The sequence below is a fragment of the Pagrus major genome, chromosome 13 (assembly GCF_040436345.1).
Source record: "Pagrus major chromosome 13, Pma_NU_1.0".
NCBI lineage: Eukaryota > Metazoa > Chordata > Actinopteri > Spariformes > Sparidae > Pagrus > Pagrus major.
The window spans coordinates 17842693-17857243 of NC_133227.1; the positions used below are offsets into that span (position 1 = coordinate 17842693).

A 14551-nucleotide genomic window follows, 5' to 3' on the forward strand; every position below is an offset into this window, starting at 1 on the left:
TACTACTACTTACTTCAATAAGTTTGACCCTCAACTATATTTAATAATTTTTGTGACTCTTTGAATTTGTATTCTAAGCCTCACCAAAAACCATTCTGAACAACTGCTTATTTTTCACTGGACTGGGTTGAAATTTGTCCTTAGCATCCAAGAAACCCTAAGGAAATTAGCAAAATTAAATTGTGAAATAATGTGTGTATTGAGCTAAGAAATTAAGATTAATATTTTCATTAAGACACAGGGAACAAGGTGAGTGGATGGAAGCTGTCCAGATTATGTGACAGAGAAGCAGAGTGGTGGTGGACTTGGGGAGTAAGAGAGAAAAGGAGTTGGGGAGGGGAGAGATGAGACTGCAGAGGAGGTGAGGTCAGCAGGGAGAGATCAACAGGGAGAAGACAGCAGAGGTCACAGTCAGTAGAGATACTGTGGGTGAGGGTGTGAGTGGATGGAGAAGCCACTTGGTGACAAATGTCTTTTCTTGTTCTATTTGTCTTCTCTTCTTCTGGCATAATTTTAGAGGACAAATATGCTGGAAATGTGTTTGTCTTTTTTGGAATTGCTCTTTACTTGTGCCGTCATCTCATCTGTGATATTCTGTCCATTTTATTAACCAACAGAGCCAATACAGGATGACCCAAACAGAAAAGAACTGGACAATGGAAAGCACAGAGCAATTAGAAGACCAACAAACAAACTACATAAAAATCAAAAGGGAGACAAGACAATTGACATGTCAAGTAATAGAGGAGATCGAACAACTTTGGGAAGAGGCACAAAGAGAAAGAAAAGAAATTGACTACCTGAAGACAAAGACGGAGCAGCAACAGGAAGAAATTGACACACTGACTGCTGAAAAATACGAGCGGTCCTTGTTAATAAAAAGACTGAGATTACAGATGGAAAATGTTATTGAGAAACTCAAGGAGAATAAAAATGAAGCCGCTCAAGAAAAAAATCAACTTCAGAAAATGTGTGCTGAAATATACCAAGAGAGGGAAACTCTGGAAAGAAGATATGATGAGATCATGAATGAGCAACACAAGTTGGAAATGATCAAGTATGAAAAGACAAAATCACATGAAAGTAAGGAGCCCAAAGAACCCATCGAGCAGATAAAGGGAGGGCAGGAGGTAATGGAGAGGCTGATGACTGACAGTCTATTAAGTCTAATGAATAAAAATAAGAAAATAATACTTGAAGCAAGCCCCGCTAAGGAACACATGGAGAAAAACCTGGCAGACATAAAGCAAGAGTTAAAGAGAAATAAAATGGATATTACTCAACATAGAAATCAGATTGAGCACATCAAACATAAAATGAATCTAACTATTAACAGGATGAAGCATATTCATAGAGATGTTCAAATGCGGAAAGCCACAGTCACTGAGATTGAAAGCAGAGGAAGACAGAAAGAAGGAAAAGACACCTTTGAAGCTATGAAGATAAAACTCAGCAGAATCCAGGAAGGGATGGAGGAACTTTGGGATGTGCTGGAAGTTGAGACTGTGGGAAAGAAGCAGCAGCTAAAGGCAGAGACTGGTCAAATGGAAAGCATGAAACCTGATTCTCAAAACCAAAGACAAGACATTGATGTAAGCATTAAGATAACACAAAGGGATAAAGAGATGGAGTGTGATATTCAGAGGCAAAAACAAGAGCTAGAGAACAAGTTAGCACAGGTCCAATCGGAAAGAAATGAGATAGAAAGAATCAAAACAAAAATAGCGACAGAGAGAGAAAACATTGAGAGGGACAGGCAGTTGGCTAAAGCAGAAATGGATGCAATAAAGAGTATGAGGGAAAGTACTGAAAGGCAAAAACAGGAGCTGGATGACAAGTTACAAAGGACAAAGAAAGAGATGAGAGAGATGGAAGTAATGAGTAGTGAGATTGAAATGAAGAAAAGTGAACTGTTGAAAATGATAAGAATGAGCAAGAGAAAAAAGGAAGAGATCAGCATGATGAAGAGTGAGACTGAAGCAGCTAAAGACATGGAAGAAAGACGAGATAAGACTGCGGGGCAGAGGTCAGAGCAGGATCTGCAGGTGAACATGGAGGACAGATTTGACGAGCAGAAGATAAGACAGGGTGACAGAACCAGAAAAATAATACAACACGAAGAGTATCCATTTGAGGAAGAAAACGTGGAGACAAGCACCAAGAACGAAGTGAATAGTGGCATGCAGAGAGTAATTCTTGAAGTAGAAGAAATCAGAATGATGCTGCGTAGAGTGAGAGAAGATGCGGAGCACAGCAGGAGAGACATTACAGAAGAAAAGAATCAAATTAAATGGATGAATTTTCAAGCAAAAAAAAAGAAATGGGTGTTAGACCAACAGCTAGAGAAGACCATGCAGGAGAAGGATGAGTTAGAAATCATAAAGATAAAGATACAACAACAAAGGGAGAAGGTTGAAAAAAAACTGGAAGATATAATAGTTACAATTCTTCAGACTATGGGTGGGATGAAAGATAACATAGAAAAAGATGCTGTAGAGATTAACAACACCCAGGTGCAGATGCTCAAAGCCCAAATGAAGATAAAGGAGAACAAGGAAGAAGTCAAAAAACACATGGTAAGTGAATCTTACTTTTTTTTTCTTTTTATTGTTGAGTCAGACAAATCAATAATGTGTTTGTGTCTGTCTCTTAATACTTTCTGACTTCCCTCTCTCTATATATAACATGTTTATCAAACATTACTCAAATAGGAGGAAATGGTTCATTTGTGGACTATTTTCAGTGTTGGATTAATACACATTTGGTACTTTAGTGACTGTACATATATCCACATCACACCTCAACACACCTCAATGCTTTACAAGAACTACTTGAAGACCAAAGAAGACCAAGTAGTCCTGACTGTCATGGGCTTTCCTCCACAGTCACCTGACTACATTCTGTGACATCACAAGGAGCTTTGTAGAACACTGTCAAATCATTCTGGGATAACACGAGTTGTCAGATTTTTCACATACTTGTGGAGTCCATGCCAGCTCGAGTGCATGCTGTCGCTTATGGTCATATTGATACATTTTTTATGTACACAAATAATAATAATAATCATCATAGAATCAGAATCAGAAATACTTTATTATCCCCGAGGGGAAATTGTTTACGTTACAGCTGCTCCCATACAAAACAAAAATACAAGAAATGTACACTCCACTAGAATAAATAAACATATATACAGAGCAATAATGCCAAAGTTGAAAACTTTGTGTCTGACACTGGTGTTATCAATAACACCTTTAAAGCAAGATTTTCGGAAATTTATGGACATTTTTCAAAGATTCAACTTTTTTTTTTTTCCCTTTTTTATTAGTGCCATATAGTGTGAAGACATACAATCAAATACTACAGGGGTGCAACGTGGGTGATTAACAAACAACAGAACAATACAAACAAGACTTCAGATAGGCAAACAAAGAGGAGACAAGAACAAAACAAGACAGAAAATAAAAGGAAATAAAATAAAAAACAAAAATAAAGAATAAAAGGTATGTTAAGATTTTTTCGTGTGTGTGTGTGTGCACATGTGTGAATGACTTCTTGTGTGAGATTTTTGGGCCAGGAGAGAGTGCAGTTAGGTAAAGAGAGAACGAGAGGGAAGCAGAGATAAAGGGAAAGGGATGGATGAGAGAGAGGAAAAAGCAAAATACATAAGTTAAGATAGGTAGTATTACTGTATCCCCAACTTTTAGACCTCCAGCTTGCCCCCGAGGGAGCAGGGCGGGACTGGAGGGGTATCATTTAATCATTCTTACTCTTTTTTTTTTTTCCTTGTCTTCTTTCTTTCCTTTTTTCAAATATGGGTTTATTTTGTTTTATTTTTTCTCTTTTATTATTAATAAAATTATTGTATTTAATTATTTTATTCTCAGTTTTAAATTCTCTTACCTCTCTCCATCATGTTAATTCTTGCATACTTTGGGCTGCCACCAGACCAGTAGGAGGCGGCCAGCCCGTTGTAGGTCGGTTCCTTTTAGAGCGGAACCCACCCCTACGGGAGTGGTCCGAAGGGCAGTTTTATGGTTGGAGAGGGGTAAGATCATGTTCATGTCTTGTGATATCTTGGTGTCCAAGAGCAGTCTCATCCGTCAGTCTTCCCCCCAGCTCCCTAGCCTCCCCACCCCCAGGACCCCACAGCCCCCGTGGCCCAACTGAGATGGTCTCCCACCTCCGACATGGAGGAAAGTAGCTAAGTAACTAAATAAATGCCAAAATACAAATAAAAGGAGGAAAAGACATGAAGGCAGGGAAGAATAGAAGATGAAATAATTAGGTAAAACAAAACAAAAAGGACTGAGAAGAGTGAAAGTAGAGGGTGAGAATGAAAATGAGAGTAGAAGAATGAGAGTAGAGGAGAGAAATTGATAAATGTAGTGGGCTGTTGGCTCGATATACATACAAAAATAAATAAATAAATAAATGAATAAAACACACATATATGTGTTTTTTTCCCCTTTTTCTCTTTTTTCCCCTCCCCTTTCCTTTCTTCCTCCCTTTTTTTTTTTTTTCCTTTTTCTTTCCCACCTTCCTTTCTTTCTTTTTGGATGTGTGTGGGATCATTGTATGTGTGTTAATGGTATGTGTGATGTGGCTGGCAGGCAGGCAAAAAATAAATAAATAAACGGAGTACAGGCAGGTAAATAAATATGCAATGTGGGGGAGGCCGTAAAAAAAAAAAAAGTCTGTGCAGAAATTACGACTTTAACATATTGATAAATGGGTGCCAGATTGTATCAAAGTCGGCAGTTTGGTTTTTCATAGAGGCAGATAGTTTTTCCATTGATATGTATTCTATTAGTAGATTTTTCCATTGTTAATTTTCTTCCGTGATTTCCAATTCATGAGGATGGTTTTCTTGGTGATAGTTAGGGCTATAGAGAGTATTCTATTGGGTAAGTTGTCAAGGTTGATGTCGGATGTGTCTCCCAGTAAGCACAGTGCGGGGGATCGCTGGATGTGACAGTCCATGATAAGTGATAGGTTGTTTGTGATGTCCTGCCAGAATTGTTTAATTGGTGTACAGTTCCATGTGGCATGCAAGTAGTTGTCGGTAGTGTTTTGTGTACAGTGTGGACAAATGATTGTGTCTGTGAAACCCATTTTAAACATACATTCCCCTGTGTAATATATTCTGTGAATGATTTTATATTGAATAAGCTGAATGTTTGTGTTGGTGGACAATGAAAAGATGTTTTTACAGGTTTGAGTCCAGTCGGTACTGGGGATGAAAAGTAAGTCTTGCTCCCATTTATTTGAAGGGATGGATGTTGTCTGGTCGTATGCCGATAATAATTTGTAAATTTTGGAGAGTAGTTTTTTCCTTGTTGTAATTTCTATAAGATCTGATATTAATGGGGTGAGGTCAAGGGAGGGTGGGTTAATGCTGATTTTAGCTCGAATAGCGGATTTGATTTGCAAAAATTCCAAAAAGTGGTTTTCCCCAATGCCAAACTTCTGGACCAGATAAGAGAATGTAGACCAAGTGTTGTTGTGGAATAGATGTTTGAGATGTGTTATGCCTTTACTGATCCATGATGAAAGGTGTAGTGGTTTTTTGTTCATTAAAAAATCTGGGTTGTTCCAGATGGGAGAGTGCTTGGTAGGTGAGATTGTGGTGTCAGAGATTTGGTGGGTCTTCCACCAGGCTGTCAGAGTTGTGGCTATGCTTGGAATTTTGAAACATGGATGGTGTGTGATGGAGCGACTTATGAATGGTAGATCTGAAATATTGATGTCTTTGCATAATGTTTGTTCTATGTCTATCCAGGAGTTGTCCGTATCAGTGGGGTGAGTCCATTTGTGAATATATTGTAGTTGATGGGCTAAGAAGTTGTAGGAGATACACTAATAATAAATGTAATTTATTAATCACTGGCGATTAATAAAACACTCGTTAATGGGGCACCACCTCCGTTGTTTTGTCTATTTGAATAATCCGGAGGTAATTAATCAAATTCGACTGGACAAGGTTAACTTGTATCAATTCTAATCAATTTCAGATCAATTTATTCAATCTCATAAATGAAGTAGTGAATACACAGATCCATCGGTTCTCCACATTAAAAACAAACCTGCACAGACAACGACATACGGTTAAATATGTTTGACTAAATAATTCAGATTAAATAAATGAAATGGCAATTTAAATGAATAACAACAGGTAACAGGAAATATGGAATAACTAAGTAATGGGTTATTAGTGGAATATGGGCTGATGGTGAGATTACGAGTTAGGTTGAAGCATTTAAATATTACGGGAGTAATTTTAATACTACCAAAATCCTAACTGAATTTCTCTTAAACTAAAAGATATGAATCAGAGCCACAGACACCATCTCATGTATCATGTGTGAATCCAGCTGTTATGAGTGATGGAGAGCCTACTTTCTTAGCAGAGTGGTTGAGTCCGCGGGGGCGGGTTTCCTCAGGTGATTTGCGACTCTAGCTGGCAGTCCCGGTCCAATGGCCGAGGGTCAGCTCGTCCGGTATCAGCCGGTTGGACACCTCGGTCCGATGTCTTAGGAAGAGGGCAGCTGGTCCCGTACCGATCCGGTGAGATCTTGGCTCAATGCCCAGCGGGGTGGTACCGCTAGCGAGCGCTGGGGGCTTGTCAAAGAGTCTGTCTTTCGTTGGAAACAGCTTGCACGGTTTCGGACACAGCAAGTTGCTGCAGTGTCGAGATGATGATTGTGATAAAGATGTTCTTCTTCGTTGCTTCGAGTGGTTCTCAGGCTCTGACTTTGTAAACTAAATCTAACTTCTTGAATAAAACAACTGAGGATGATACGTTGATCAGGCGGATCTTCTGTTGTTAGTTAATGCAAGATAATCTAAATTAAGTTCACTTCCTCCAAATCAGGTTACGATACTTAACTGTATAAAACAACTTAAAACAGAACTTCGTTCTGGTACAAATTTAATAAAAGAAGCTAATCAATACGGTTTGAGCACTTCTGCTGAGATCGCTGTCTTGAAGCGTGTTTCAAAGTAAAAGTAAAGAGCGGAAAAATTAAAGACGAGAGTTTCAAAAATAAGTTACAAGAGTAAGAGTGAAAAACTAAAACTTAGACTAACTTGAGAGAAGTGATGTCTCTCCGTTTTGTTGTCTCCAAATGGCAGGCGTGCCTGGGGGCAGGACTGCCGGCTTTTTGTCTCAAAGTAGATAGTGTGAAAATTCACAGGAACTCACTAAAACTAAACTTATAGTTTTAAACGTTTCAAAACCGTGCTTCACCTTTCACAGAATCTCACCATGGCTCAATAGATGTACTTCGTCTATCATTGTAGGAGCCACGAAGGTGTAGATTTTGTAGTTTATATTTGGGTTTGTTGGTTGTTATATTTTGTTCTTTTTTGTTGTTCTTTATTTTTGATATCACAGTAACTGGGTCACGGGAATATGGGCGGTAACATTTAATTAATATATTCACCTGTGCACTGCATGGCGGTAAGGTAACAAAGAGAGAGAGGGTGAGTGACTGGGAGGCCGTATTTTTCGTTGACCGCTGTTTTTTGATTATGATCGCTGTGATTGATTTTTCTATACTTTAAGCACGATATAATAAGTTGTTTTTTCTTCTTTAATAAAAATCCTTAAACGCATCTTGATCTCAGCGAATATTTTGTTAGTACAGCGCGTCAGCCAAGCAGCAAACACCCTACGCTTAGCCTCTCAGAGACTGCTTTGTTTTTTGTCGCTACAATCATGAAAAAGGATTATGACATGATTAAAATCACTTAACATTCAAAAGGAATTAAAACTTGATTAAAACGTAAAAGAAAACACACTTGAATATACAGTAGGTAGAACTGGTAGAATTGATCACTTATACATATTTCTCCTAGTTCTAGCTTAATACTTGTTAAAACAAAAACATATCAGAGACATTTAATGGTGATAACCATAAACTTATTAAACAGAATATTTCTTAAACAGCTCGTCCAACTGTACCAGGACTCACCATCAAGAGGTGCTGTGGTTCCACCGAACACAGGACAGATTAAACATTAAAACTTGATCTCAGTCAATCTTAATCGTAGAGAAACGGGAAAAAGATCAGTTTTATGAACTTCTTTTACTGTTTCCTAATCTGTTAAAATTAAGAGGATGAGTTCCTGGTTTAGTGGTATTTTAGAACTTGCTTGAAATCGGGATGAGTGCAGAAACCATTATAGGTTGGAATGTGTGATAAGAGAAGCATAGTCGTAAACCATTAGGGCAGGAGGGCTAGAAAAACAGAGAAGAGGCCCAGAGTACTTTTACTCTGGAGTGGATTCATTTGATGATGAACTCCACCGACCTGAGAGAAAGGAGTGTCAATATCTTGAGTGGGGAAAGAGGACAAATGGTTATCCAAAGCTGTAAATAAATGAGGGGGGTTCTCCTGTGAAGCGTCCATCTAATGGTTTCATTGAAAGCAAAACAAGTCAGGTGAAGAGGTGAGAGACTTCATGGCGTCTCTTTCCTGAAAACAGTCAGCTTGCAGATGAGAGGAGTAATTAATGCAAGAACAGAACCTCAATGGAATGCAGAGGTGATGGACATGTGTTCCTACAAAGTAATGGAAAAAATTTGGTGCTTCCAGGCCTCCCTGAGTCTTGGGTTTCTGTAAAGTGGCTAGTTTGATTCTGTGTGTTTCGTTTTTCCAGTAGTATTTTGAGATGGCAGAGTCTAGGGATTTGAACCAGGAAGATGGAGGCATAATGGGGATCATTGAGAATAGGTAATTTGTCATGGGTAATATAGTCATTTTGATTGTAGAAATTCTGCCTATGAGGGATATTGGTAGGTTCATCCAGCGCTGTAGGGTTGTGTTCTATCTTTTTGAGGAGTGGGTTAAAGTTGAGATTGACTAACTCTGACAGCCTGGCGGAGATGTTGATTCCTAAGTATGTGATATAACCAGTGCTAATTGTGAGCGGGGGCGTTGAGGCTGCCACATCCCAGCTATAATTGCTTAGTGGGAGGATAATAGATTTGGACCAGTTGATACTATAGTCTGAAATTTTAGGAAATGCGTTTATGAGGTGAATGGTTTCGGGTAATGATGTTGAGGGATTTTGTAGATAGAGAAGTATGTCGTCTGCATATAGGTTAATCTTATGATGTACATTTTTTGTTGGAATTCCTGTGATGTTTACAATTTGACGTATTGCAGCTGCAAATGGTTCAATGAATATGGTGAATAATAATGGTGAGAGTGGTCATCCTTGCCTAGTGCCCCTGTGCAGAGTGAAACGTTGTGATATCATTCCATTGGTGATGACTGTGGCCATTGGTGTGGTATACAGAACCCTCACCCAGTGGATAAATGATTCGCCAAATCCAAATTTTTTAAGTGCAGAAAACAAAAAAACCCAGTTTACCCTATCAAAAGCTTTTTCTGCATCTAGTGATACTATGGCTGTTGATGAGTTGATGTGAGAAGTGTAATGGATTAAATTAAACAGTCTACGTAGGTTGTTAGATGATTGTCTTCTTTTAATAAAGTCTGTTTGGTCTGAGTGGATGATATGTGGTGTGACCGTTTCAATTTGTAATGCTAGTGCTTTACTGATAATCTTTGTGTCTGTATTAATGAGAGATAGAGGGCGGTAGCTTGAGGGGTGGGTAGGGTCTTTATTAGATTTTAATAATAGAGATATCGCAGCCGTATTCATGTCTATGGGAAGTTTGGATTTTTCTTTAATGTCAGCTGTTAATCTTTTGAAAATTGGGGAAAGACTCCAGAAGTGTTTATAGAATTCAGCTGGGAAACCGTCAGGTCCTGGTGACTGGAGTTTGAGTGCATCATGGAATTCTATTGTTGTGAATGGTTTGTCAAGTATATTTGCTTGGTCCTCAGTAGTGGTAGTTCAATGTTGCTTAGAAATGTATTAATGTCTTCCTGGCTGGGTTTATGTGATGATGTGTATAGTTTAGTATAAAATCTTGGAAAGTCTTATTTATCTCTTCCGGTGTCTGTGCTATCCTCCCAGCCGAGTTCACAATAGTTGAGATTGTCATTTTTTCTCTGTTTCGTTTTATTTGGTTGGCAAGGTATTTTCCAGATTTATTATTGTATTCAACATTTTCATGTCTTAGTCTCAGTATAAGAAATTGAGTTTTCCTATTAATATGTTCATTTAACTGTAGTTTGTAATGCCGTAAATCATTCTGTATTGTTGCTGTTGGATTATTTGCATTGAATTCTCTAGTTCTCTAATTTTTTGTTCTAGGTACATTTCCTGTTCATTATCTTTCTTTTTCTTGTGTGTTGAATATGATATGATTTTTCCTCTTAAAACTGCTTTCCCTGTTTCCCAAAGTAATGATGGTGCTATTTCTGGTGAATCATTTATTTCAAGAAAGGAAGCCCACTCTCTTTTGACATATTTATCAAATTCAGGGTCCGTAAGTAAAGATGAATTAAAACGCCATCTTGTGGGTGATTTGTGAGGAGGGTTAATTTTCCAAATGAGAGAGACCGGACCGTGATCGCTGATGGTAATGGAATGTATCTGTGTGTCTGAAATTTGGGATATAATAGAATTACTGGATAGAAAAAAATCGATGCGAGAATATGAATGATGTACTGGTGAGAAAAATGAAAATTCTTGAGTGGTGGGGTGTTTTAATCGCCAACCATTGCCAAGACCAAAATCGCTCATGAACTGTTTAATTGTTTCTGTCGATTGATAGTTAGGTGTATTGTGTAAATTTTTGGATCTGTCTAAAGATGGGTTTATGACTGTATTGAAATCACCTCCAATTATTGTGGGTGAATCGGCTAGATTAAGAAGAGAAGTAAAAAAGGTATGGAAGAAAGCTGAGTCATCCTTATTTGGGCCATATATGGATGCTATAGTGATTGGGTTATTGTATACTGGGATGTTTATTATGACAAATCGTCCTTCTGGGTCCTTGATCGTATTATTGTGAGTAAATGAGACATTTTTGTGGATTAAAACAGCTACGCCTCTTTGCCTAGAGTTGAGGTGTGCTGAGAAAATTCGATTAAATTGTGGAGTTTGTAGTTTATGATTGTCAGATTCCTTTGTGTGGGTTTCCTGTAAGAGACATATATCTGCCTATAATCTGTTTAAGTGATTAAATACTTTAAGTTTTTTTGCCTGTGAACCAATACCACGGATGTTCCAAGTGATAAATTTGAGTGTGTTCATGGTAGCAGAGTGCAGGGGTCAATTGGACTGCTTCTTGCATTGTGTGCGTGTGTGTGCGCATGTGGATGTGTGTGTGTGTGTGTGTGTGTGTGTAGGAAGGGGGGAAAACATCATGAAAAACATGGAAAACAGAAAAAAACAAAAAAGCAAGACATAGAAAGACAGCATAAAATACATAAACGTACATTTAAACCAAGTGTTGAGGTGCTTAGTGAGAGACACTAAGGTGCAAAACCAATCGTCATTGTCATTGTCATCATCATCATCGATTCTTAGATTAGCCAGGGGGTTATCTTTGTATCTCGGAAGAGCTGGCCATCAATGTATAACCTATCAACAGAGATCACTGCTTTTTTTCCCTCTTGTATTTTTTGTTTCCTGATGGGGAGCAATGTTTTACGTCTGTCCATAATTTCTCGGGGGAATTGGTCGTTCAGTCCATAGTTTGTGTTTTTGAGTTGTCTGCCTTGGCGTTGTACCTGTTGTTTTTGCTTGAAATGTTCAAATTTTGCAACAATGGGTCGTGGCCGTTTGTTTGCAGGGTTTTTAGGTTCTATGCGGTGCACGCGATGGAATGTGATGTTGTTTACAGTGTCCAGTGGCATTTTAAGGTGTGTGATCATGAAATCCTTGATCTGCTGTTCTGGGTCGCTGTCCTGTGCACACTCTGGGATCCCTGAAAAAACAAGGTTGTCCCTCATACTGCGTGATTGTATATTGAGAATGGTCTCTTTCATGTCCATGTTTTCTTTTACAGCGGAGGCAAGTTCAGTTGTGAGAGTGGTGACGGATTGTTGTAATGATTTATTTTCCCTTGTGAGTGTCGCGAGCTGTTCCTGGCTGAATTCCAAACTGACGCGTAAGTTTTGGAATTCTTTATGGAGTACTCCCACCAGTGCGATTCTTGCATCTAGTGTTGAGAGTTTACTGTCGATCGAGAAAAGAATGTCACTGACCTCAGTACAGCATGTTTTGTCCGGAGAGTTGTGAATGGAGTTAGATTGCCGGTATCTCTTGGAGTTTGGCGTGGAGGTGCAATTGTCCTTGTCGTGGGCTCTCTGTGTGTCGCTCATTGTGCACAGTCGGGTGAAACATTCGTCGATATAATCCTGGAGGTCTTCCAGATCGATCGGTTGTGGAGTCGGATGGGTTACAGTCTGAAAACGATTTTATTTCGTAGTAAGAGGAAGGTGGTCTGATGTGTTGAAAATCTAGCAGCAGGAGGCTGCCATGTTGAATCTCACACCGGTCTCGTCGGGTCTCGCGGTCACAGATGCATCCTCTCACCCAAAGATTCAACTTTTAAACTCAAACCTCTTGGACCCTGTCGCCATGATACACACATAATACTTGTTAGTAGGATACATTCTTTGTTACTTTGGGTCCACATGGGATTGGTTGATGCGAAAAAGGAAAGAATACCAAAAGGTTTATCCTTTGACCCAAATTTGTCCAAATCTTATGTCATTATTTTCCCACCTGAGGACTTCGAAATAATGTGACATGGAGTTACAGCGCAGCCAGCCCAAAAGTAGCATATTAAGTGTATTGTTCCTTTACATTACATCTTGCATCTGAACATTACCCATTTAAATATTTACATTAAATCTTTTTTTAATGACCTACATGTTTCATTTAAATGCAATGCAAATTTTTACTTTTCCTTAAGTAAAACATTTGAATAATTTCTGCACCACTGCTACCTGCCTCAGGAAAATGGCAATGGGTTTAATGATTCTGGGATTTGGGGGTTTATACATCCCAGAATTTAATTTAATTTTTTAATTTAAATTTAATTTATTATACTATTTTAATCCCACAAGGGGAAATTCTTTTTATCATCATTACCCACTACCATGTTCCTATGGCAGGTAGCAGCGGTGGAGGAATTATTCCCATACATCTGACTAGGTAAAAGTAGTAATTTTATGAAATTGTGACATTAACAAGAGTATTTCTTTGGATGGAAACAATGACTATTCTTTTTTTCTTTTTTATGAAGGATAAGGTGACTTCCATGAAAGCTCAGGTCAACAAATGGATATCAACAGAATCTGCAATCAAAAAGGCTTTTTCAGTCAATGCATCTAACCAAGAACCACAGAAAGAAACACACAGATACTCTCTCAAAGATCAAACATTTGAAATCCTGTCAAACAAAGACGGAACAGAAGATGAAAATCAAAGTGAAGAAATAATAAAACAGGTGTATATGCATTTAGAGCACAAACAGGGACAAGACCTCAATTTTTTTGGTGTGGACATTAAGGAAGAGCAGAATGTTTTCTTACGGATGCAGACAGAAATTCATCAAGACATATTAATGGATGATGATCAGACAGAATTAGCAATGAAGGTAAGAGAAAAGGTAAATGTGGAAAATCAGATATCCAAACTCAAGGAGAGAGAGGGGAAAATGAGTGAGCAAATAATGTATGCTATGAAGAACATGGAGGACAAAAATGAGGAGGTAAAAAGGCTTATTATAGAAATAAATAACCTGCAGAGCCAGAGACCAGAGACTAAGACTTGGCTACAAAACACAGTCAGGGAAACTGGAGATGTAGAGGAAATAGTGCCTAGACTCCTGAAAGAAACAGATTACAAAGACATTTTGAGGGTAATCACCAATGTTTTAAAATATGAAAATCAAGTGCAAAAAGAGGAGAATGGCAATATGGTGAGACAAGAATTAGCTGATAAGACTGACTTGAGGAGATTGGATGTTGAGAAGCAAAAACAAATCAAGGAGTCAAGAGAAAATCAACAAATACATCCTGATGAGATGGATGGAGGTGCTTCTAAAAAGGACAGCAGAAGTGCTGATTTACAAAGATTAAGGGCGGAGATTTATAGAACACAAGAAATCATAAGATTAGTGAAACTAGAATTTGAAGACCAAATTGAAGAAAGTAACATAAATAAAGATCATAAGGATAAAGACAATGCAATTGAAGGACTGCTAGAAGACATAAAACAATTTCAAGAGCTTTTGAAAATGTTCAAAACTGAAATGAGGAAACATGAAATGCACCTGAAAGAAGAAATGAGCAACATGAAATGGATGCAAACTGCAGCAAAGAAACAGAGAAGAGAGCTGGATCAGAGATTAGAGAAAACATTGATAGAGAGAGACGAACTACATATTTTAAAAATAAATATCAAGAGGCTAACTGAAGTGATTGGACAGAAGTTGGAGAAAATGGCAAAAGTAAAGTGCACCATTGAGAAAATGTCTGCAAAAAGCAGAAAGAAAAGTGAAGTCATCGAGATAATTTTGAAAGAGACCAAAGGAAAACTGAGACAGTTAGAAGACCTGGACTATACAATCACGGCTGCAAAACAAGACCTGGAAAACAGCTATCTCTTAATATCC

General features: G+C 38.3%; 1 protein-coding gene across 1 annotated transcript in view; it reads left to right on the forward strand.

Annotated features, from left to right (window-relative positions):
• Positions 1–14551, forward strand: part of LOC141007359 (uncharacterized) — a 71094-nt gene that overhangs the window by 10060 nt on the left and 46483 nt on the right. Inside the window, exon 3 of the mRNA XM_073479717.1 lies at positions 618–2576. Coding sequence (XP_073335818.1) covers positions 618–2576 — 1959 coding nt within the window. The remainder of the gene's footprint in view (positions 1–617; positions 2577–14551) is intronic.